The 26,560-nt window shown below is 40.6% G+C and overlaps 1 protein-coding gene across 2 annotated transcripts in view; it reads left to right on the top strand.

Moving 5' to 3' along the window:
- Rapgef5 (Rap guanine nucleotide exchange factor 5) overlaps nucleotides 1-26,054 on the top strand; it is a 227,329-nt gene extending 201,275 nt beyond the window's left edge. For both annotated transcript variants that reach the window (XM_076835279.2, XM_076835269.2), the window contains exons 21-26: nucleotides 4,759-4,849; nucleotides 7,906-7,956; nucleotides 8,752-8,839; nucleotides 14,019-14,083; nucleotides 18,730-18,784; nucleotides 22,074-26,054. In XM_076835279.2, coding sequence (XP_076691394.2) covers nucleotides 4,759-4,849; nucleotides 7,906-7,956; nucleotides 8,752-8,839; nucleotides 14,019-14,083; nucleotides 18,730-18,784; nucleotides 22,074-22,192 — 469 coding nt within the window. In that variant the 3' untranslated portion in view covers nucleotides 22,193-26,054. The remainder of the gene's footprint in view (nucleotides 1-4,758; nucleotides 4,850-7,905; nucleotides 7,957-8,751; nucleotides 8,840-14,018; nucleotides 14,084-18,729; nucleotides 18,785-22,073) is intronic.
- The last annotated feature ends 506 nt before the right edge of the window (nucleotides 26,055-26,560 follow it).

The raw sequence follows: 26,560 nt of genomic DNA, 5'->3' as shown, positions 1-26,560 counted from the left end.
TCTTGAGTATTTAAGTTTTGCATTTAAAATATTTATATCTTAAAGTAAATGTACAAATACCAGACTGAAGCACCATGTTCCATGCTCAAAACTAATAAACAGAACCCAGTCTTACAGTGTTTCTGGCTTAACTACAGTAGGCTAGGCAATTGGGAGAAGATGATGTGAGTAAGAATTCTTGAAAATTAGGTGCATTCTGCTCATTGTTTTTTGATGCCTATAGTATAAACTTTTGCAAACTCTTTTGTTAGAAAGCCCTTCACCAGCTGCCCTACCTTCTCCCTGAGCCTTCACCCCCTAGGTGTAGCCTATATTCCAGCTACTCTGAACATGTCTGTCATGCACAGTAACTTCCAAGTCTGGCCACGTGGTATTGGCTCTGCCAAGAATGGCCACTACCACTCAGCAAGTTGCTGCTGTTCTTCAAGACCTTGGTCAAATGTTATTTCCTTCCAGATGACTTTCAGATGCAGGTCCCAAAACTTTTGAAAAAGTAATTAAATTAAAAGAATAAAATCAGATGCCAGATCCACTAACTCCCCTCAGCACATGCATACTTTTTACCCTTTTAATTCTTTCACTGGACTCTGTTAGGACAGGAACCAATTCTATTCAGTGATTGTGCCTGGCATAGAATATGGTACACAGCTGTGACTCAGTAAGTGTTGGTTGAATGAAATTTTAATAATTTGTCTCTTAAAATACAAGATTGGATGCATTCTGCTATCATATATACATAATTAAAATAAATAAATAAATTTATTTTTTTTAAAAAGTACAAGATTGTTAGCCTTCCTAAGACTGTTCTTTGGACAGCTTCCCAATAGAAACAGACAGTGCAGATCAAAATCTTCCCCAATTACTTTTGCCTCCTAGGCTTCCCACTTTATTTCTTCTTTGTCTTCCAAAGTAGTTTGTATGTCACACAGTTTTCAAGTACAGTCATCTCTGTGTCCTCAGGTGATTGGTTCCAGGATCCCCCTCAGGATACCAAAATCAGAGGATGCCCAGATTCCTTATATATGCAAAAAGCATTTGCATGTAGCCTGCATATATCCGTCAATATACTTTAAACCCCCTCTAGATTATAATACCTAATGCATTATGAATACTATTTAAATAGCTGTTATCCTGAACTGTTTAGGAACTCAAGACAAAAAAAAAAAAAAAAAAAAAAGCCTACACATGTTCAGTACAAACACATCATCATGGTCCTAACTACATAGTACATGAACTGCAACTGGTTGAATCCACAGATCTTGAACGCATAGACAGGGAGGGCTGACTGTGCCTGTCAATGCAGTATATTCAAGAAACATATCAATCATATGTATAGCTCTATACAAGGTAGTGTGGGGCAATCAGACTGAGTCTGCCCAATCCTGCCTTCAAGCAGCTTGCCGTCATCTGGGATACTCCTATAGCTCAACCAGCTGCTGTGCAGAATAGGGTTGGGGAATGCCCTGGGATGAGGTCTGATTCTGTAAGGGACTTCAGGGAAGGGAAAGCTCATATTCAGGGTGTGGAATCGGAATCAGGAACACTGGTGAAGGAAGTAGTGTCTGAGGACATATTTGCATTCTGGGTGGAATTTGATAGGTAAAAGGTCTAAAGAGCATTCTCTCCATGGAGCAGCCTCACTGGAGACAGAAGCAGAGTCTGGCCAGGGAAGCTACCTCCACAAATCTGGGGAATATAGAGGAATTTTGAAAGGAAGCTGTTAGAGATTTATCTGCAAAGGAAAATGTTACCAAACCATGAAATATCCTGACTTTCAACTGAATTAAGGAGGCAGAATGATCTGATCAGAATTGCCATTCAAAAACTGTACCATAGGTGAAAAGACCCCAGAAGGAGGAGCTTGTGTTTACCAAGGCAAGAGATCATGGAAGCACCTGACCCAGGTCTGCTGTGACTGGGATGTAAGGGAAGATAACAGGTTGAATCTTAGACTGCTTTTATGCCAAGTGCTTTTTTTTTTTTTTTAATTCAGCCTGTATATTCTAAAATAGACTGTAAGATTCCTAAAGATGAGTCTCTTTTAGATAAAAAGCTTTCTTATAAATGGCTGTTACATGGAGAAATAGGATATCAATGTTCCAAGGGGTAAAATGATACCACCCAGCTCCATTCCTAGTATAAGATTATATCTATCCTCAGGGAAAAGAAATATATTCATATCTTCTCCATATAGCTCCATGCTCCTGAATTATTTATGGTACTGGTCTCTATCCTGGCCCATGGGATGGAATGCCAACAGAAACATAAAGTTAAATTCCTTATAATCACACTAGTAGGAACAACCAAGGGAAAACAGTAATTTCCACAATCATGAAGTGTTTTCTCTGCCTAAGGCATCCTATTTACATATTCATGTTTCCCTCCTCAGCATCCCCATCCCCCACCTCTGTGGATTGAGTGGATTTTATTTCCTCACAGAGACAAAGGAGTGTTTGCTGGGCTGGAATGTTTAGTGTCAGTCTGTTCTTTTCGTGGAATGAATGACCCATGGTAACAGGATTCCAGACTGGAATAGTAGCTGATATTTGCACTGTAAAATTTGTCTTCTGCATAAATTGTGTTTACATTAATTCGGTTCTATTTTTTAAACAGATACAGGCATCAGTTAGCTTATGTTTTGTTGTTGTTTTATGTTTGACTATAAAGAAAAAACTTATGGGCTATGAAAAATATTTGTAGGGAGCTAACAGATAAAAAGATGGCAATTATATTTAAGATTTTATATGATAAATGATGCTTAAAAAAGAGGAATAATAAACTTTTATCACAAAAATAATAAAACTATTTCCCCAAAAGTTCTTGTTTCAACTTTGGGAAATGCTATGTAAAGAGCTCGCTGTATGCGAAGCAATCAGATATGGACAGAATATAAAAAATGAATGGACACATACTCTAATGTTAAGAGCCTGCTGCCCATAGGGGATGATATAACTACTGGAGCCTCTATCAGGTGGGATGACCAGAAGTGAGAGAGACCCCCAGCAAGGTGCTTCTGGCAGAGGGATGGAACATTCCTTCTGACCAGAGCCTCAGCACAGGGTTGGGTATTTCAAAACATCAAATTAGGAGGTGGAGCTAGCTCTTGTTTGTTCTGGCTGGTGTGAGCTTTCCAGGGGTCTGAGGAGGTAGAAGGAGTACAATAAGTGAATTAATGACCAAGGAGAGGTGGAGTCATCATACTGAGGCCTAAGACAGCAGCCATTCTCATATTAATGGAATCTACCAAGCCGGGTCCACTCAGGGGAAAGCAGACAAGGAACCAGGTAAAGGGGTCAACTGAAATGAGGCCCAGTTGCTTCACATCTACCAGAGACAGCTGACAGCCTAACACTGGCAGGACTCAGAGGGAGAGGCCCTGCCAGCCGAGGCTCCACAGTGAGGTGCCTAATGACGTGTGCCACCCAATATCTTTGACACTGGGTGTGGAGGCAGCAGTACTTTCCCAGTTCAACTGCTCATGGGGATAGAACCTCTTGGAACTCAGGTGTAGCTGGACTGGGACACTGTCTGATTCACTAGGCAGCAGCCTCTGCCTCTTCTCTAACAGCCCAAACTTTAACAGTCCAAACCATTTCCCTGGTTATAAACTATACATTCTTATTTACTCCTTGTGCCTCTGGATATTTATAGCTTTGGGGGAACCTCAAGAACCTTTAAAGACTTCCTAGCTTTTGCTGGTAAAAAGTTGTCAGGGAGGAACTAAAAATAACTTAAAGGCCAACACTAGCTGAAAAATAAATCATGCATATGTTCTTGATGAATGTAGCTATTGATGATGGTAGTGAAGTGCCTCTAGTACCTAACATAACATGATGTTTACCTAGAAAAGCAGAATTGTAGACCCTGTCCCAAAATTCCCTTTGAGATGTTGTTGGAGATATGATGGAAGAGATGGCATCTGAAGGAAACTAAACTAACATTGCTAGGTACCTGTTGAGTGCCTGGCTCACTGCTAAACACATTGATGTTTAGTTATCAAGGCAGAACAGCTTGTTACTCTTAAAGCCTTACTTCAGAGAAGTTGTGTTCAAATGCTCTCCAGATAAAGAAGTATTTGGAATTCACAGGTTGCTCTTGCTGATCCAAACCCTCTCTCCTGACTTTGAAAATTAGTGGGATATTGACCAGATTGGTCTCTGGTGATTGATATTATGCAGAATGGATAACCTTATAGAGTGTCTGGGGCTCAACATGATCTTAGCTTTCATTCTATTTCCTTATTTTTTTAATGAGAAAGATGAGAAAGAAACCCCAGGATAGATGCTGTATTTTAAACACATACATAATATAGTAGTCATTTTGTTGGTAGCAAAGAAAATGTGTCTAAGTTGGGTGGGATGAGGAAAGCATAGGCCCATGGGACGTGCTTTTGACTGTCAAAAACTGAGAATAGCAGACCAATTCAAGAGACGAGGATATGGCATGGAGAGAAAAAGGTGAATTAAAGGTTGTTCTGTTGAAGTTATAAATGCATACAAAATAGGTTTTAAAGGAAAGAAGATCTTGTGAAATGTCAGGAGGTGTCAAGAGCATAGACCTTTTCTTAAAAGAAGAGCGAAAGCAGGGGATCACTTCTTTTGCTTTAGGAACAGCCGAGGGTTCCCTCTCCTCCCCTGGGCAGTGAAGGGCAGGGAGACTGAACTCTGGCCTGAAAGAGTCTTTCCAGCTTTATCTTTTGTGATCACCCATTGAAAGATTATTTCCTCAAAGTGTACTCTGCTTTCCTTTATTCCATAGCTGCAAAGCCCAGAGAAACCTGAATTCCTTCTTTGCCATTGTGATGGGCCTTAACACCGCTTCTGTCAGCCGACTGTCACAGACCTGGGAGGTGAGTCTTGGGGTCCCGTTGCAGGGGGGTTGGGCATGGGCAAAAAAATGAAAGAAAGAAAAAGAAATCCCAGAGAAAGTCTTTATTTAAAATAAATTGATTTATGAGTAGGTCGTGTAGCTTAGTGGTAGATGGCTTGCCTAGCATGCTCAAGACCCTGGGTTCCATCCTTAATATTGCTAAGTAAATTAATTTGATTTAAACAGTTTAAATGTGATAAGTACTAGTAGGCTAAAAATGCTGAACAGTAATGGGTCAATGTGGTAGGGAGCATTTCCATCAAATATTCTTTAAAACAGTTCTCTAATATCTATGAAAGTGATGAAAATTGTAGAACATTCCTCAGCTGTGATCAGCCTGCGCCACTGCCATGCTGGCTGGTCCTGTCACAGTCTGGCCTGCATGATGCCATGTGCTCAGAAGTGGGTTTGCAGTGATGTTCATGAATTTGACCTTCAAGGCCTCTCATCTGCACAGCACATATCTTTGTAAAATTTGTCAAAGTAAAGTTATTTTAAAAGAAGGCCCACAAAATCTAATAAGTTTGAGGCCCCCAAATGCTGACTGTCCTCCCTCTTTGAATGATGAAGGCTTTTGGGGTTGGAAGATAGAGGAGTCTACTGAAGTTCTGTCACATGGGCCCTGAGGACAGTGTGGGAAGGACCGAACTTGGGGATCCTCTAAAGAGCCAGACACAGACCTAGGACTCTGGCTCTGCCTCTTCACGGCCGGACTCCTTCTGTCCTCTGCTTTCCTCTCCTTCTCCCTCCTTTCCCTGCCCCACTACCTCACTGTGTACCCTTCCTCTTCCTTTTCACTCTGTAACCATCCCGTCGTCTGTTCTGATTCTAGCCTGCGTATGACTGGTTGTGGTGGCCTCTCAGGTGCAGTTGCTGTCGCCAACTGTACCCTTCTCTCCATGGATTCCCTTCTGTTCAGTGGGCCATCTCTAGGGGAATGTATTTTGTGATCCAGGGGTCAGGGTCAGTGCTCCTTAAAGGGGTTCAAAAGAAAAGAAATGAAAAGCTTGTCTGCTCTAGTTAAGCAAACAAGACATTCACATACATCCTAAGGTTACAGGAGATGGGCAACAAATGCCACAACCTGTCAGGATGGAAAGCAAGTGGCTGTCAAGGGCCTGTGGAGAGCAGAATTTGAATTAAACCTCAAGAGAAAATTTGATTTGCAAAAATTGGGAAGAGAAATAATTCAATTATGTTCAAATAGCTCACATTTAGTCTACATATTGACTGCCTATTGTGTGCTGATACAGTGATACTGATACAGTGCCCTGAATGATAGAAAATGGGTACCTTAAAACATAGTGTGCATATGATGAATGAAGCCCTGCATCAGCCTCCTTGGACCAGAGAGGAGCAGGGAAGGAACTCATTCCATCTCAGGGTAACTGAGAAGACTAACAAGAAACCCTGGCCCACACCTGTGATCATTGCTACTAGGGAGGCTGAGGCAGGAGGAGTGCAAGTTCAAGGCAGTTTGAGCAACTTAGTGAGACCTCATTTCAAAATAAAAAGAAGGACTGAGGATGTCACTCAGTGGTAGAGCACCTCTGGCTAGGACAAAAGAAAAAAGAAGAGAGGCTGGGGATATGGCTCAGTGGTTAAGTGTCCCTGGGTTCAATTCCTGGTTCAAAAAAAACAAGGTAATAAAAGAAAGAGGTTTGAGGAACTAAATCAGGTCAGCAATTTTTTTGAAAAAGGCTAGATAGTAAATTTATTTTAGGCTCTGAGGACTACATCGTTGCTGTTGTAGCTACTTAACTCTGCCATTGTAGTGTAAGAACAGCCACATACATAGAAGGCCATGATGGTGTTTCAATAAGACTTTATTTACAAAAGTAGCCAATGGACCAAACCCCTGGAGTAGAACAGTTTGACTTTGGACACATTAGCTTTGAGGTATCACTGGGATGTCCATATGGAATATCCAGTGGACCAAGACATATAGCTCAGAAAAAAGGTTAAAGTCAGTTGCAAAAGTCTGCATTTTTTATCTTTAAATTTGTCCTCCATTCATTAGGAGGTGAAGGCAGGAGAGCAGTTTTCAAATGTATTAAACTATCTGCTTGCTGGGAAAAAATGAGTCCAGACTCAAAATTATCAAATTGAAAACAACATTTATGAATCATTTAATAATGAGAGTTTGCCTCGTTATTTTTTACTTGGTTTGGAAACAGAAATTCCACAAACATCTTTTTGAACATCGTTAATGTTAATAGCTGGAATTTGTCAACTGTCAGCCACAGACTGTATTCATTTCATGAGTTTACTCAGTATGTGTACTGAAGAAACTCAAGATCAGAGAGCTTGCAGACTCACACCAAAAATACATAGCTGGAAAGGGGCAGAGTCAGAATTCACACCGAGCCTGGCTGTAAGCTTGAGCTCTGTAACCCAGAAGGTCACTAGGTCCCTATGAAAGGCATCCAGGTTTTCACTTCCTCATGTTGAATGTGGGCTGCAACCTTTCAGACCCTTGTCATTTGGCCTGAATTTTTCTTTGGAAGGATGGCGTAGGTTCCCATTCTCTGTCATCCTTGTCAGTGTGGTTGAGCCTGATGATTCAGTGATTCTACCCATTAAATGCAAGCTTTGTTACCTAGGTTTTCATGGCCCTTCACTAACTCACCCTCTGCAGTAAAATACAATTATATCATTTATATAAAAAATGTCAGCCAACATCATTATTTCCCACTCAGCAACACTATTAAAAAGATGAGAACATTCATCAAAGGTAGACTATGGAACCAAAATCTAAGTTTTTATTAAATTATCAACAGTGTGTGGAATGTCTAAACAGCTAGATTCCTGAATCGTGTGGCTGTTATGTTAAGCTATTTTTAGCAACATTCTAAGCAACGTCATATTAAGGAGATGATGAAAATTGCATAATGAGAAGCAATCGGGGAGAGCCAGATGACCAAGGTATTTAGGCTCAAAAATGTGACACACATAAGCCCGCCTTACTGAAAACTCCCAATGCCTCTCACAATAACTGACTTCTGTGACCTTTTGTTGTTTGTATTTGTTTTTTAGAAAATCCCTGGGAAGTTCAAGAAACTTTTCTCTGAACTTGAAAGTTTAACAGTAAGTAGTTGGGCTAGAGGGGATTTATTCTTCAAATTAACATTAGCGCCAGATTCCTTCTAGATTTCACTGGTCGATTCTGTACTCCACTGTCAGGGAGCCTCGACAAGTTTGCTTACACGTGAAATAGGAGCTTTGCTTTGTAAGGAATGAAGTGAGCTGGCAGTTTCTGCTTCTTCCTCTCCATGTATAAGGTGCTGAGAATAATCTTTTCAGTGTGATTTTTCTGAAGACAGGTTTTAAGCCAAATCCATTTCAAAGCCTACGAAATTCATCAGTATAAATTTAGTAACAACTAACGTCTTTGCATTATTTTTTGCCTTTTCTCCTTTTTACTATTTCTTAGGTTTAGATCCAAAGTTTATAGTTTTCTTTTTATAGCACAGTAAACCAGTGTTCTCATGTTTTCTCCACATTGTCTGCATTATGAAGGCAGTTTTTCTTTGCAGCGTACTTAACAAAAGACCTTTGAGGTTACCTCATGATAGAAATTATGCAGAGGAAACTGTACTTAAAGAACCTATTTGAGGAAAATAATAGGGCAATCAAAAGGTGTCTCTCTTCTGCAGTCATTTCCCATTATTGTAAACCAGTAACTTGAGTTTCATCCATTGCTTAGATTTCCTGCTCTAATTTAGTGAGTTTATTCTCCTAGGAAACCTTTATCTACTTTATTCTCAGGAAGAATTGCTCTATATCTAAGTCATGTTCAAATTGTTTATCAAAGTAGATTTGGAATTGTTTCTATAGCACCATTGATTTTTCTTTCTCTCTGTAATCTGCTTGGTTCTGCAGGATCCTTCCCTAAACCACAAAGCCTACAGAGATGCATTCAAAAAGATGAAGCCACCAAAAATTCCTTTCATGCCCTTGTTGCTTAAAGGTAATTATTTTCTACCTTTTGTACTATGTAATTCCATCTTTCAGAAGTTTATCGCTCTAACTATAAAAGGCAAAAAAGGGAATCTCAGTTTATTTCTTTACAGGAATTTTGAGATTCATACCTGTGTTTGCTTGTGATCGTTTTTCAAATACTCAAATATTTTTGAGATATCTAGACCGATTCATTGTGCTTGAGCAGATGTCAGAGATTTTCACTTAACTAACAAAGCTTGACGTTGTTTTGTGTTTTTATTTTACTTTTCTTCTAAGCCTGGTGTTATTTTCTTTAAGTCTGCAATATGCTTAACTCAAACAAGAACAAGGCTGGCATAAAGGACCCAAAAGGTGATTGGTCACACTGTGTGTTTGCAAGCTGAATTTTGGAGATACAGCCCATATTGTGGTGTTGTGTGAGAAATCCCTTTCATCAAAGCAACATAATAGATGAAAATTATTGGTGGAGGTCTGGGGTTGTAGCTCAGCAGTAGAGTGCTTGCCTCACATATGCAAGGCCCTGGGTTGGATCCTCAGCACCGCATAAAAATATATTTATTTTATAAATAAAGGTATTGTGTCCAACCACAACTAAAAAATAAACATTAAAAATAATTATTGGGGGGGCTGGGGATTTGGCTCAAGCGGTAGCACGCTCGCCTGGCGTGCGTGCGGCCTGGGTTCGATCCTCAGCACCACATACAAACAAAGAGGTTGTGTCTGCCAATAACTAAAAATTAGTATTAAAAATCCTCTCTTTCTCTCTCACTCTCTCTCTCTCAAAAAAAAAAAATAATTATTGGTGGAGAGTGTACCTTCTACTTTCAAGGAGTGGAATTCAGTTGGGAAAGTGACAGCTCAAAGGGAGACCACTGAACTCTGTTCTTTAGAGCACCATATAATTCACCGTGAAACCTGACGTTTAAATTTACTGGTATCTCAGTGATCGCTCTTTCAAACCAAGGGGACAAGTAAAAGGGAACTCTTGGGTTCAGACTGTAATCCTGACATTCTATCTGTACCTTCACCTGTGTGCTTCCCTAAGAAAGATTTGGGAATTTTTCTTGACCATGTTTTGATTCTTAGAAGGGATTTTGTAGGAATATCCCTTCATCCAGCTTCTGCCCTTCAGAGTTAACTTCCACTGGGTCAGGCCCCAGTGATTGGACCCATAAATGTGATTCTGGAAGTAGGTTGCATGGGAATTGTGTAGTTGGCCGGCCTGGCCTCCCCATCCTCAGGCCTGCCTCTCCCCACTGCTACCCCACTGGCAATAATGCTGGCTTCCCTCCTCAGCTGCTCCAGAACAGCCAGAGCCTGCAGAATTGTTGAGAGTTCCTGTGCATCTCTGCGGTCCCTCATTTGTTCTTCATCTAATATGAAGCAGGAGTCCCTGTGAAGCAAGAATATAAGGGTTAACCGAGAGATAGATGCACAGAATATTCCACTCCAACTGAAAAGATTGTGTTAATGGCTGAAATGAGGAGAGATTGCTATGCTGAAGTAACAATTTAAAAGCTCAGTTGATTTTTTTGTTAAGTTTTAAGATAAGTTTATTCAGGCTCATGCTTTCTATTTGCAAAATAAAACATCAACTGGAGGGAAAGGGGTGGCAGGTGAGAAAAAAACACTTATAATCATTTAGATACAAGAAGGGACACTAGAAAATACAGAAGGTTGTGGGAAAGGAATTGATTTTTGTAAGAAAAAAATTTTGAAAAAATAAATATTTTTAAGGTGATAAGAAATTAGTTGATGGTATCCCTTTAACTTCATTAGATCAGAGTATAGATATGTACTGTGTATTAGTGCTTCTTCTCCCAAAATGTTTAATGCAGTCAAGTGTCTCACACTTACATCTTAGCTTAGACGCAATTTTCTGCTCTACTGAGTTTATCTAGACCTTTCTGTTGGCAGCAAAACAAATTTTGCTTTTTTCTACTGAAAAATACATTCACTCATTCCAAAAGAACAAGTAGGAAATTAAACATTTTTCTTCTTTTCGTTAGACAACTTCTTGAGTTTAAATAAGCATTTATTTTTCCTTTACTTTAATTTTTCTTACAAAACTTAAACAATATTAGTATTCTTTTGTGTTTAAAGTTACCATTTTTGTCTGAGATCATTTCCAGAAGAAAATAGAATGAAATTTTTAAAAATATGTATCATGCCCCAAGATGAGGTATCTTTGAAAAAAAATACACAACTTTATTTAACTCTCAGATTTTTTTTTATTGTGTGATTTTTTTTAAGTGGTAATGAACTATTTTAGATTTAGAGCAACTGGCTTAATTTTCAATGAAAACTCTTTTTCCTCCCTCTTTGTACCTTCTACTTGGAGTTGCTTTTAACTAGAGAATAGAACCAAACTCAACTCCTTGGGTGCTTGGGAAGGATCAGGACTCCCAAGTGTCACTCTTTGTGTTTGTAAGCATGCAGGTTATCAGGTAAGTGGATTACCTGGGGATCCTTCCAGCTGCCAGCTTTCCTCTTTCCCAGTTGAATTTTGTTGCCTTTGATGTGCTTTCCCCCTACTGTGCTGTGGAAGCCAGTTCCGAAAGGGATGAAGGAAGCCCTAAATGAGTGTGAGAGGAGGGCTCCAGCAGAGCTGAGGTCCACAGCAGCTGAGCAGCATGTGTACCCTCTGTGATTTTTGAAGATGGTGGTCCCTTGCACTAGTGTGAATCATCAAGGGGTGTTTGCGAATTAACTGTAGTCCCTGCGGGGAGCTGCATGTCTATCTCAGAGCACAGATTACTGTTGCAGGTTTGTGGGGGTATTTGAAGGAAAGGACTGTCAGGGTGCTTGTGTGTGTGTTTCTTCTTCTTCCTCCACTTGCCATCACTTCAGTATCCTTTCATCCAGTTCAAATTTAGGAGGAGGTGTTTGGAGCGTGTTCAGGTGTCTCTGGTTGAGACAAGGACCTGGCAAATCATATCCCGTGACTTAAATTCGCACATCCTAGTTTTGAGCTCCACTACCTACGGCTGTCTTTCTCTTACTCCTTCCTCATCACACATCGACCATTCAGCCACATCAGCTCTTCAGCCACTTGCAGCCCTTCCCCTTCTGGGCTGCAGCCCCTTCCAGCCTCTCTCTGCCCGCTTGGTCTAGTCAGCTCCCTGCTCATCAACCTCTTCCTGGCCTCTCCTGGCCCTGAGTTCAGCCTGAGAGGGAACCCCCAGGAAAAGCAGAGATTTAAAGCAGGAGGGAGTGAGGAGGAAAACAGTTCAAAAGTTGGAGAGGCAGCAAATGTGCCAGAAATTCAGCAGGTGGACTGTAACTGGAAGAAAGGCCCAAGACTCTTCAACTTGAGGGGCAGCATGGCGAGGGTCCCAACTCTCTGGGTTTGAATCCTGGCTCTGATGCTTATAGTAGGGGCATGGATCAGCTGGGGATGTCCTTTGGGCCCAAGTTTCTCACCTGCTTACCTCCTAGGGTCTTACTGTCTTTTGTGAGGGTTAAATGAGTTAATGCAGGTACAGCACTTCAAGTTGTGTCTGACATCATTGTCACCATTGTCCTTAGGAACATAGGGAGAAGGTGCAGAAAGGGACCCAGGAGCTCTGAGAGGCATCTGTAATCTGGAATTGTCTGTGAGGAAGTAAAGGCAAGCTTCCAAACTATGTTTCATGTAGACAACGAGCTGTTTTGTTTGCCCTACATGAAAGTTAAAAGCTAACTCTGTTGACTACACTTTTCTAAATATTGTGTCACAGAGTGAAAGCTTGCAATTATTTTCTGAAAGCAAATTTGTGAAAGATAATAAAATAACCAGAGAGTGTCAGATCGTGTAATTAATTGTGAATCGTTTTCCTATTAGGACACCAGTTTAAAAGGAAAAGCAGCTTATGAAAACATTGCAGGCTACACTGCAAGCTGTGCACAGGGAAACCTTGGTCAGAATTGTATCAGTGTGTGCTGTAACCATGTCACTGGAGTCATCTCCTGGCAGATAGTCAAAGCTCAGTGGCCCAGTGTTTTGTAGGCAGGTTTCAGAAGCTCTGTATCTTATATTAGCCCCTAGGGACCAGCAGAATAAAAGTGCTGATTAAATGCAAATATGATTTCTTTCTGTTTATTGGAGTTTTAAAGCCCTTCATTCTCCTCTTTTTTCTATCAGGTTGTTTGATTACAATTTTTATTTTTATTTGATTAGACTTCCATGTTTGTGATAAAGCATGAATATTTTTGTGCTCTTTAAATTATAGTATATTTCTTATCATGATCCTTGTAAATGCTCAGAGACAGAGTTTCTGATCTGAATATCTGTACATTGTTCATTATCAGAGATTCAATTACTATCTTCATTGAGTCTAATGACCAATTATCTTTCAAGGAGGCACTTCTCTGTATTTTGCAACCCCAAAGAGATTTTTATTTGAATCTCCTGTGTGTGTGTGTGTGTGTGTGTGTGTGTGTGTGTAATGGAACCCAGATCCTTGTGCATTCTGAGCAGGCCCTCTACCACTAAACTGCACCCCCAACTCCTTGGTCACTTTAAATTTTGTGAGTCTCAAGCAAAACATAGCTTTCCCTCCCTCCAAAAGTGTACCTTCACCCTGCCTGCCTTATTTCCCTGTTCATCAGTGATGTTTTCCTTCTACTCAGTCAGATGGGACCAGAAATCCAGCTGTTTCCAGCCCTGCCCCTTTCCTCACTCACTTCCTATATAGAATCAGGCACCCACTCTGGAAACCAAAAATTTAAATTGAATAACTAAATCTAAATTTTAACTGTTTTGAGTCAAGCAAGTCCCATATACTTTGCCAGGGATTTTTTAAAAATTCAAACACATAGATATTAAAATCCTGTTGTGTTTGAGTATTCATTTATTTTCTGCTCAGTTGTCTGGCCTAAAAACATAATGGGCCAATTCAGTCAGAGAATAATGTTAGTTTCTTTCTAGCAGGTTGGAGTCAATACTTGACTGAGAGTATAGAGCATGTTCTTTCAGTAATGTTAAACTGATAGAGAGAGAGAGAGAGAAAGAGAGAGAGAGATTGATCATGCACTTTTATAGCAGATATTATGCAGGTTTAATTTCAAACTGCCTGGTCAAATGTGTGGAATAATTCCATCAAGTTTAAGAAATATTTACAGGTTCCATTGTTTCCAGACCTCTTCAATCCTGCTCCATGACCCATTCCTAACAGTACATATGTCTTTTTGTTTTTAACTTTCAGATGTAACATTTATTCATGAAGGAAATAAAACATTTTTGGATAATCTCGTCAATTTCGAAAAACTGGTAAGTAGATTTCATCATTTCTCCTTTTTCCCACTGTAAACAAAGTCTATCAGCTTAATCAAATGGTTGAGTATGTTTCTCTATCAAACACATGGAGACTTCCAGGGGCTTAATTGGCTGCACTTTGTACATTGTCAATACACCGTGTATTCCACTTAAAAATAAGCGTGCTAGCAAGATTTAGGGAACAAAACATGAAACTGTGTGCTTTATTTTTTAAAATGACACTTCGTTGGGTGAATATTAATCATTGAGTATTTATTATGGAACCAGAGTACAAATGTAAGGCCCCTGTCAGGAGGCGCTCACGCACTCAAGATTGAACTTTGCTTCTTTAGAGTATCTCCTGATGCCTCCAGGTGCATTGCTTTAGAGGTACAAAATGAGAAAGTCTTGCTGGGCAGATGTGTCTGCCTCCCAGTACCCCAAGCTTGGATATGAACCTGGGATTTGTAGAGTGTCCATGTGGGGGGAATGACCACCCTTCATGGGCTCTGACACAGGCGCTGCCTGCTCATGAGTTGGGGGGTCTAGTCTGTTTCCCATATGTGTGTTTCCCAAATGTCTCTTTTTGAATGTTCTTCTGGATTCTCCCAGGTACTTTGTCCTACAGTGGGCTCCATGAGCCCTTCTGCCTGACTGTAGGCAGATGAGGGGTTACCGTAAGAATAGAGGGCTATGATGTAGAGTCCTCCAGAGAGACCCACTTATACCTCCAGAGGAACAGATTTGTCTGACAGATGAACTTTAGTGTCATAGATTACATGTTCTGTCATGGTTAAAGATGATCCTGGTAACCTTCTCCAGGGATCCTGACCTTCAAGTGACCTTTTCAGTAATGGTAATGGACTTGCATGAACTCATTTAGGAACTGACCCCTGCTCCCAGTGAGACTGGGTCAGGCCTCTGAGAGAAGGTTGATTGAGGTAGGGGCCATAGACCATGACCAAAGAACAGTTCAAATTGATGTGTCCAAATACAGTTTGGCATCTGACCTTTGCCTCCTAAGAGAAACTGCTTTGATCATTAGGCTGACTGGCCACACACAGGGTGAAGCTTCACAGGAAGAGCTGGTAGCTCTTGTACAGCTCCGCAGCTCAGACAGAGTCTGAAAGTAGACATCTTCAGACATCTTTCCATAGTGCTCTTCTAACTACTCTGAAGACAATTGCTTCATTGACTAATTAATTTTGAAGTGGAAATGTTGATAAATTTTCAAGGCTCTCTGTATGTTCTAGAATCAGAGTTTAGTTGTTGTAGATGCTCTATCTAGTCCAACCAACCCAGACAGAAATAGATAAAGTGTTGTTATTATTTTTGTCTGTATTTATTTATTTATTTTTGGCATTGTTATGTAATGTCTTGAGGATCACAGCACACCTACTAGCAAACAGAGGCTAAAGTCACTAGAATTCTCTTCTCTAACAGGTTAATCTCCAGCATTTGCTATTAATGAAATGATTGCAGTAATACGAAACTTTTGATCAGTACTTACTTTGCCTCCTGGTTAAGAATACCAGATGAGCTTGGTATAGCATGTGTGAAGATGGGGGATGAGATGGGTCACACCAAATGGGATTCTCTATAAAGGTCTAGTCACTTTTTCACCCTGACCCAGACAGTACAAGTTGGAACAGCTGTGCTTTCTGGGACCTGACTGTTGCCCGTGGTTAAGTGCAAACTCATGGTTGACCTTCTCCCCACAGTGAATCAGTGATTTGGTTAAGCTTCTGTGTCATTTCCCTTAGATAGTGCCACCAAAATGAGAGAACAATTCCATAAAGGCACAAGTGAATGTCATGGAAGTATTCCTGTACCCTCACCCTTTCCTTCTCTCCACCATCAATGGTCTTTCCCTGCTATCTCAGCAATCCGTCAGAAGCTTTCATGTGCTAAGACTCCCAACTAGCAGTGGGAACCCAAACAAGGCCTAGATAATACTGATTTCACTAACATTAGTAATGTACCCCCACATACCTTTTATTTATTTATTTTTTCTCAGTACTGGAAATTGAACCCAGGGTTGCTCTACCACTGAGCTGCATCCCCAGCCCTTATTTTTTTATTTTGAGACAAAGTCTGCTAAGTTTCTGAGGCTGCCCTCAAATTTGCCATCTTCCTGCCTCAGCCTGCTGAGAAACTGAAATTACAGGCACGCACCACCATACCCGTCTCATACCCTTAATTCTTTAAGAAAGTTTAAGGAAGTAGTATGGCATAAGTAATAATCTATTTTAAGTTCCAGAGAGGAGAATGAGGATATAGGTGCTGTTGTGTAAGCACACAGCAGGCACATAGCGCACACCACTATCCAGTAGTTACTAGCACAGCATTTCTAAAACAGAGAAGACTTTGTGCTATCGGTGAGCTCCTGGTCCTCTTAAGACTTAAGATGGCACCTGATACTTGGTGCCAACCTGATGCTTCAGGTTGACCCAGCCTTACATGGGAAATATAGGGTGAAGTTAGAATTTTTCCAAAAGGACAAAAAAAAAATCAGTTTTAGGTCACACATGGATCTGTGTTATACTTGAATGCTAGAGAGTGAAACTGACCTTCCTATTGAGAATATTTTTAAGAAATGTTTTAGCAAAGGCCAGGGTTTCACTGAAGCTAAAACAGGATCATCTTTCACAATAATGAACCAATAGAACCTAAGTGAATTAACTTGTGAGAAGCCAATTCCTGGTGATGGATATTAACTTAAGCCAGCTAGCAGATAATTCAGTGTATTATCTTTATCTGGCTGACACAGGCCAACACATTAGATCAGACCACATGCAAATTCAGAAGTGCTCATTGGCTCTAATAAGATTTCTATTGTTCCCTGGGCTAAGTTCCTTGCTGCCTCAGCAACTCTAAATGTTTCCATCTCAAATTATCAAATGGTAAAGAAACAAAGGATTTCTCCTTCTCTTTTTATCCCTCGATATTAAGAGCATCATCTTTTAACATATTCCCTCCCTCCCCCTTCAGAGAGCCTGGAAATGAGAATCAGGACTCAGATTTCAATGCCACATGCAGTACCAGCCTTACCTCAGCTGGAGACTCGCATGAACTGCATAAATGGCACATGATAGAGATCAATGTGACGCCATAGCCTAAAACAACGAGAAAACTGTTCTGGGAATAGGAGTAAAATTTGGGGAAGGAAATTTAACAATACATTCACATAGACATGAGTCAGGTCTCATTTCCTTTGCAAATGCTGCTTGAGCTGCTGCTGTAATCACTGTCCCATTTAATTTTCCACTATTGAGTGGAAGTTCATTAGCAGTATAGTTGTGAGAACAATTTAATCAGTAGGCCATATTCAAATACCATTTCTGTCATTCTGCTGGATTTTAAGTGAAAAAAAAAATTTATGGCTAACATTATTCTTCCAGCAATAATCCACTCAGAGTTTGCTATATGTGGCTGATCCTGTGTTCAGACAAAATGGGAAAGATGGTGCCCACTCAGGGGTTCTGGAAGACCAGATAATGAGTGATGTTGATTCTTGAAAAACAGGATCATGTTTGGATTTGGGTATGAAACAGAGTAGGGAGTTACTATATATTCTCTAGAGACACCAGAGGGCTAGACCATGATGACAACAATATCTAGAAATTATTCTGGCAGTAGAGTAGGAGCAACCATTATGGAGAATAATTTCACCCAAAATGCTATGTCTGCTCTCATGGAAAACTGATACTGGTAGAGATAGCTAGGAGCCCATAGTAGGTACAAAATATAAGGAGATAGGATCTTGTCAGAAGCAGCTGCACATTTAAGAAGACTAGAGATCATGAGGACTTAAAGAAATTTAATTAGAAAGCCAGGTGCAGTGGTGCACACCTGTAATCCCAGGAACTCAGGAAACTGAGGCAGGAGGATTGTAAGTTCAAGGCCAGCCTCATCAACTTGGCAAGGCCTTAAGCAATATAGAATGTTAATCAGGGGGTTAAGCACCCCTGGGTTTAAGCCCTGGAACCAAAAAAAAAAAAAAAAAAAAAAAAAGCAAGAAAGAAATTAAATTAAAAAACTAAAGATGCTAGGAGGGACTGTAAATTATGAACTGAAACTAGTCTTCACAGAGATGTTGATGCTGTAGAAAGCATTCATCTTTCATAAGCACCCCACATCCTGCCACCATTTGAGCTTTTGAGCCCACAAAGCTTTCTGCCTCCCTTCAGCACTATCATGGGCATCTACATGTGTGATACGTGGCAGGTGCTCCAACAATGACTGGGACAATGCACACAGCACAAAGTACAATAGATATGGTGGGAAAGGAACCTCCCAGGTCAAGAAGGGAGATCTCTGAAAGGCTTGATGGAGAGAAGGTGCCACCTCACCTGCAGAGAAAAGTCTTAAGCAAATGTGGACAGGAAGATGGGGTGGGAGGGCTGATTTCTTCACGGCATGCTTTTCCATGGCCCAGAATCCATGCAACCCAATTTGGAAGCCTCCATTTGTGCACACAAAGACTAAATATTCTTTTGTTATGCAAGCTCAATATAATCAATTGAAATTACATTTGGCTTTAAGTATAGCTCATCTCTAAAGGTGTTAAGACTATCCATCCTTCCCAGAAAGCACTGCTACTTCAGCAACACCCTAAATAACACTTCCATTGATATATTCTTTCCTTTTTTACTTTCTAGCACATGATTGCAGACACTGTTCGAACTCTGAGACACTGCAGGACTAACCAGTTTGGTGAGTAGTTGATGTCAGGAATGTACATAGAATACACATTAGTAGTGAATGTGGTCATATCACAAGTATTTGTGGTCATTAATTTAAACAGCATGCAAAATAAATAAATACACACACATATGTATATATGTAGCATATTTTAGATCTCACTTTGATTCCTCACTGCATATTTGAGATCTAGAGAAAGACAAGATATGACAGATCATTAGTCTCTCATGAAAGCAAGTTTACCCTGTCCAGAGTGTTTTTAAGACATTCAGAAGCTCTCTACCAAACCCTTGCCCCAGAAAATGTTGCATAGCTTGCCCATGGTCTCAGAATTATGGGTGAGTTTAGCAGGGCAACCCTGTTCCTGACCTTTTTGCTTGGGGCCTTCTTGGACTAGGAATAGTTTGTAAAAAGTGCCTAAAGCAGCCTTCCAGAATCTTCTCTCCTCCAACAAAAACTTCCTGTCAGGAGCTGCTTTTTAGCAGAGAAAGTATTTTTCTGAACACTTTTGTAGAATCCCCACTGAGACTATGTATGTAGGAATATTTGTCCCATTTAAAATCTCAGGCATAATTTACAGTGTGTTTAAATGGTGTTAGAATATTGCAGGAAGGAAGGAAATCTGCTTTATTGAGCTGAAGGAGTTTTCACATGGGGTAGCAGAATCCTGACACCCACTCTAGTGAATGTGCATTGTTAACCCTATAAGTACAGAGCAGAAAACTAGGCTCAGAGGCCAGCTCAGCAACCATTGTGTAAACTGAGGCTGCCTGACTTCCTTGCCCATGCCCTCTGCCCTGTGAAGATTTTATAAATCAAAAGCGTGATTTTTTTAAAAAAGGGTTGAATTTAGTAATTATGAATCAATCGAAGACGACTGCTAAGTAAAACTTAAATAACACATCCTCATTTAAAATATATTTATCAATAATACAGAAGTATATGAACAATAGAGACTCAAAGTCTTCCCTCTCAAAGAAAGTGCTACTGTTTGGTATGCATTCTTTAAAAAGCACTTTCTACTTTCTACACAGTGTTGCTCTTGGCTGGCAATCTTGTCGTCCAGCAAAGCAAATTAGAAACTCAACTTGTATGGATCGTGAAGTTTTTTGTTTGAAAAGGAGAATTATAAAAACAGGACCCTAATTTTCTAAATATTCACATCAACCAATACCATTTAATATGTCTTTATATGGTTCTTCTTTAAATATATAAGTATATGCAGTTATACTAGAAACAGTTATAAATACATTATCATGGGGATTCATTCAAAAGTACAAGCACAGTGTCACTTCTAATTCTTTTGTCTTTCTTTGCTTTCTTTCCAGTATTATCTGCTGGATATTCAGCTAATTCTAATACATAAATCTCATCCATCAAGGGATGCTAGATTATATATCTTCCAAGTATGAGCAAGTAGTTTATACTGACTTGGCTGGTCTTGAACCTCCCACCTAGAGGAACGTGACTCTGCAGAGCACTAGTTAAAGGAGAAATTGAATTTTGACGCCAGTTTGGGTTCAAATATAGATATACCTTTAAAAATTGAGTAGGACGGAATTATCTGTGTTCATTTTAACAGTTTATATGGGCCTAGTAAACTAGTGTCAATATTTGGGATAAAATAATGTTAATCAAGTCAGTTAGAAATGATACAGTGTCATACAGGTGCCAGTTGTCATGGTTGGGGCTACTCATTCTGCCATCTTTTAAGATTTGAAAACTATGGGGTAAAAATGGGAGTTCATAACCCACTTGAATCAAATGTGTGAAATATGATATGTCAAGAACTATGTAATGTTTTGAACAACCAACAATAAAAATTTTTAAAAAAATTTTAAAAATAAACTGTGGAATTTATAATGTATGCAGATACATTATATATTAAAATTACAGAACAACAACAAAAAAAAGATTTGAAAACTAACAACAAATTTTTCTTTAGAGTATCATGTTTTCCAAGCCAATTTTTACTAACCCAAAAGCAGTTTCTCAGTGTCTTCCAGAGAAGGCATTCTAGAATAATGCAGCTTCTAGTTCATGATAAAAGCATTTCACTCCCAGGGTTTTTTCATGCTGAAATTAGGAAGCCTTGTTGCTTTTAAACCTTAGAGTTGGGCTGGAGTGTAGTTCAGTGGTAGAGCTCTTGCAAGGCTCTATGGTCAATCCTCAGCACCACAAAAAACAAACAAACAAACAAAAAAAAAGACAACTAAAAGTTACAAAAGTTGCAAGCCACCAATGACAGACAAATCTTAAGTTATTTCCTCATAAAATGTATTTGTCATAGAAGATGTTGTGGGGCAGGTACTTTTGCCAGGAGAAAAAAAAAAGTGCTGCAATAAATGCTCAGCTTCACAGTCCGCCTCCTTCTCCAGTGAGCTCCGGAGCACACCCTGCCTGCAAGACTCCTGCCTGCAGTTCCAGGAGGCAGGAGGGCACACTGTAACCCCATTTGCACTGTCTCCAGAGCATTGATCCCTCTCCCCACACTGCAAGTTGGTTTGTTTCTGGGTTTGTTTCTTGACTGTGGACTGTGCTTGCTCCACTGTCCATCTCTGGTTTCTTATCAGTGCTGTCACTAGCCTTGGCGCATACATGTCCACAGCACAGTAACCCTCTTGTGGCTCCTGATTCTTTGACCATCCTGGACTCATGGGTGGGAACTCCTGGCCTTCTCTGAGTAGACCTCAACCTGTACACATACTTTCCAAATCCTCTGTGATTGTTAGCCATACCTTAGGTTCTGTTATATCCTTTCATTCAATCTTGCACTTTTTCTCCCAAAATAAGGATTCCAAAGAAGTGTGCAAAATCTTAAAAAAAAAAAAAAAAAAAAACAAATAATAAGTTGTTGTGTTTGTGTGCTAAACAGATTATCTGACAAGTCCAGATGGAGGTGCAGGCCAGCTATGGGTTGAAAGGCTGTACAGCCCAGGAGCTCAGACCATGGAGTGAAGAACCACAGGGCCTGGGTTCAAATCCTAATCATGTCACTAAATTGTGTTACTGTGCTCAGTTTTCTCACTAGGGAGAGGGATGGCAGCATAACTTCTATATAGGGTATAATGTCAGGTAATGAGTACTCTAAATACCGGGCCACTCTGACAGCCAAACCTGAGGAATCCAGCCTAGCCGAAGGGGTTTCTACTGTTAGGACAAGGAGGCTGCTCCCCGGATTCTGACTAGTGAGGACCGACTGGGAAGATTTTCTGTAAGCCTTCGTGTGGGTTTACTGGGATTTAGAAATGGCATTTCAGCTTTTGTAAGAGTGATTGTCGACTTTTCCTCTAAAATATAGGAGGTGATGTGTCTCCAAAGGAGCATCAAGAGCTGAAGTCCTATGTCAACCACCTGTATGTCATCGACAGCCAGCAGGCCCTGTTTGAGCTCTCCCACAGGCTGGAGCCCCGAGCATGAGCCCGCCGCCCCGCCTTCCCCTGTGACTGCAGCACTTTGAGCCACGGGAAGGTCTCTGCCCAGCAAGTTGCTTTCCTGTGAGAAAAGAAGTCGCTGAGTTTTATCAGTAGACCACAAGAAATGCACAGGAAAGCCAGCCAGAGTGTGTTCAGGAAGTGATGTCAGCCGCCAGAGTCGGGAGAGGCTCCTCCACACTGCTGTCGGAACGAAAAGGCAGAAAGAGCCAGAAGCATTCTGGGAATGGAGCAGTCTGGTTTCTCATGATCACGTTGTTGATCCAGTCCAAGTTTCAATTTGAAATGTGCCAGCATTAAGAGGAAAAAACGTGTCCTGACGTACAATGAACTAATATTTCAGTAAGAGTGTGCATACAACAGGAAGGAGTTTCCCTTTTCCTGGCATTAGATTCCTATCCATAGGCTGTCGAGGGATGGTAACACCTACAGACAGTGATGGCACCTCTGGATTTCCAGGGAGAGGGAAAGGCCTCTTTCAATACAAACTGACATCAACAAAAGCCACTGTGTCTAGGGAGATGGGAGGACTTGCTGCCTAGCAGCCCTGCCCTGCCATGCAGAGGAGAAATGTCAAGGCATGCACTTCTTTGCATCCATAATCACTTACCAGTGTATGCTTGCAGGTGAAATTAGTTTCTGTACAACTGATTTGCAGTATAGGCAAGGTAGACTAAGTTGCTTTGCCCATAAGGAAAAATAGTAGTCTTTAAGAAATTGACTCATGGTTTAAATTCTGGGATTTTCTTTACATTTGTAAGCAGGCTTTTATTTTTTATGGGGCACAGTTTGATTTTTGAAAAAGCACAGTGCCTGATGCACTGTAGGCACTGGGTAACGGCATATTGAAATAACAGAATCATAAAGGTCTGCATTCTGTGCCTGGTGGAGCCTTAGTGTTTTGCATACCCCCAGGTGGGCTCCTTGCCCACAGGATGGAATGAGAACAGCCCCTGAGGGAGGTGAGGCAAGATTGGGTGTGTGAAGCACTTAGCACTCTCTAAAAAGAACAAGATGATAGGTTACTGGGAATTACCAGTCTTTCAGCAAATGGAAAGTACCCAGAAATATCCAAATGTCTGATTTATGCTGGAGACTTAGAAGTCTTAGTTCACCTCCCAGCCAAAGCAGGAAGCCTTGCTATATTATTTGCCTTTTTCTCCCTGTCCCCAGGAAGTTTCACAGTCATCTGAGTCCTTTTTATTATTTCTAGTTTTACAAGTTGGGCCCCTTCTAGCAAATAAGACCTCTTACTGTTCTCAAGGACTGACTTAGAGGAGCTCCCTCAATCTTGAAATGAACAAAAAGCCTGGGAGTGAAAATAATCCAGTCCTCCTTGCTAGCTAGTTGTTTGTCACCTTGCTAAAATGCAAGGCCCTGATTTGTGTATTTGGTCACTTCATTCTCAGAAGAATGTGTGAATCTTGGTGCACTTCCACCATTCCTGCCTGTTCGTCTCCTAAGTGCCCATACAGACCTGCTTCCTTTCTGTCTCGTCAACACTCAATTCGTTCTCATTACTGAGGTATATCCAGTGCTTCCTGACACCCTTATAGCAGAGCTGTTCCTGGGGCTTACAGGGAACTAAGTAGGAACATTTCTGCTAGGACTTTCAAAGAAACTCAGTCTGGCCCAGCATGTTACAATTCAGTCCTGTGAAAATTCACAGGATTCTATAGAACAACTCTGCCCAGGGCTGGTCCACTCAGAGAAATGCTCCATGCTGCTGATAATGAAATAAGACCAGAGCCATAGAATCAGGGAAAACAGCCTTTCCTGAGGGCTGATCAAGCACTCAAAAGGCTCATCCCTTGGGCTAATAGAGAATGGCATGGGCTGAAAGCACATAGTACCCATTTTTGTCTTTCTGTAAGCTAGCCACCAGAGTTTGTCCATTGCAATTATGGTAAGCCATTTTGACATTGCCTCTGCATTTTATAATTTAACATATTTACATTAGTTCTGCATTGCACCAAGTTAGAGATTACTTTTAGACAACTAATTTTCAGTGGAGATCCATCTATTTCATCTATTATTGCTGCCTAGACCCTGATTCAGATAAGTACAATCAGCCAAACAAAGTCACACAGATATTATATCTCAATACATTTTATGTGGTGCTCATTTGCCTTTTCCTCCAAAGAAAAAGGAAGGTAGAATCCTGTTAGGTTTTGATTTGCTTTTCTACCCTGATCTTCTGAACATCTAAAATCTCGAAATCTTTCTGAAATTTAACAACTGTTTCTAGAGATTTCCAAGGCAGCAACTCTGAGCATGTCCATCAGCAAACAGGCACAGAATGTAAAACCCCCCCTGTGGATGGGGATGGCCCTGATCCCTCTCCAGACGGTCATCAAGGCCTTTTCAGAATTGCCTTCATTCGGACTAGGAGGGCGAACTGGGAGATGTCAAAGCTCTTTTCTTGCTTTCCTTTGAATTTTTATGATTGCATAAAATTTCCATCCACTCTGAAAATCTTGTGTAATCTGGCACCTTCACCAGCGGGTGATGAATGGACACCTCTAAATGGGTTCTTTCTGTTACAGCATGACTCTCCCTCAGCTCTTGTGGGTCTTTGGATTTGTTAGCATCTAGCAAACCAGCCCTGCTTGGAAGTTAGCACAGAACAGTAAACCACAGGTTTCTATAGGCAAAATCACACGCTTTCCCATTTAAAAAAAAATGTACACATTTACAGATGTTCCATAGGCTACATATTTTAAATTCCCTCCCTTATGATCTGTATAATTGCCAGATGGTTGTAGTGATGCATATTATGACCTACTTTCATTTTTTCTAGCATCCTTAATTGTGTTTAGAACAAATTCATTTTCCTAGACCAGTACCAGTCGAAGGTAGTGTGGCATATACATTGAATTTAGAAGAATGAGAATAAAGTGAACATACCCACACCTCTCAGTTTGTAGGGAAAAGATGTCACTCGCCTGTGAAGTGGGAAAGAAACAGGTGCAGGGAAGAGAAGGTGCTGCTGATGACATCTGAACCTGGAGCTGGCCCTTTGCTGCAGCCCGAATCCCAGCACTGCAGTTTTGCTAGAGCCGATGTTACACACTGCAGAACCAGAACCGCCTGCTCCTACGTGGCACAGCCAGTCCAAGCTTCTTAGAACCTGGGCAAGAACATCACAATTTGGAAGATCAGATCCACGGCAGTCATCCAACACAGGATTTCTTCTAAATGCTTCCAACACATGTCCTTAAAATTTCAGCCTGCTGAGTAGTGAGTGGGCCAGTTTCACTTCAGACAGAGGGGGGAAAAAGTTTTTAAGATTTGCCAAAAAGTGAGATGAAAATGTACTACTGTATAAAGCAAAGCTGTATATACTAAACATTTTTTAGCAGAGCAATATTTATTTGCATAGCCTATTTATTGTATTCGTATGACACTGTTATTAAATGCCAGGATAAAATCGATGACCAGAAGCAAGGAATCTTGCCTTTTAATGTACCATTACTGGGGACTGCTTTGACATTGTCAGCCTGCATTAACAATTAGAAGATAGAAAACCCGCCATCAGGGTGTCTACCTAACTTCTCAGGGACTACACTTGGTAGTTATCCACCATTAGAAGAGCTGGTAAATATGACACATTTGTTGAGTTACCAGAATTGCCATTAACAGTGTTTCCTTTCTCCTATTTCATGCTTTCTGCCTCTGTATATATGACTGTGTTGTGTATTTATCGAAGCTAGTAAGCAATAATTTATATGTAAAAATGGCCAAGCAATATAAGGTTAAAACTTATATAAGTAACATTACCTTATCTTGTATTTTCAAGTGTTTTTTTTAACTGCTTTTCCAAATATAAGACTATGTTAAAGATACTATCCATGGCTCATCACTCCTTGCTTTTTCCATGATGTCCCAGTGACAGGTGGTACTCAGTGTGGACCTCAGAAGTCATTTGCTCCCTGAAAGAGCTACAAGTAGATGAAGATATTCTCAACATGCCCACAGAAGCCTGCTCCCTTACCCTGCTACTGGGTTATTGCAGGCAGTTCCTGAATACCGTATGTTGGAAACTGCAGCAGTGGTGGTCTTCTTAGATTTGGGGAATCAGATAACCACTGTCTACTCCTTGCTCCATGAGAAGGGCCATAAGAGAAGTACCAAGCCCAGTGGTGATACCCTGGTCCTAGGTAGAGGTCCTGATGACAGAGGAGCTGTGGGAAGATGGCACAGGAAAGGAGGATATTAATGATGTCTGGGGCCAGTGGATATAGCTTTATCTACACTGTGGTAAACTCCAGCAGTTTGGAATCCTCCCAGTCTCTCCCTTTAGGACATGTAGACATCTTGCCCATCAAAGTCAAGAAGTCTTTGGCATGATGTA

Source organism: Callospermophilus lateralis, chromosome 1 (assembly GCF_048772815.1).
Source record: "Callospermophilus lateralis isolate mCalLat2 chromosome 1, mCalLat2.hap1, whole genome shotgun sequence".
NCBI lineage: Eukaryota > Metazoa > Chordata > Mammalia > Rodentia > Sciuridae > Callospermophilus > Callospermophilus lateralis.
This window is presented reverse-complemented; position numbering and strand designations above follow the sequence as displayed.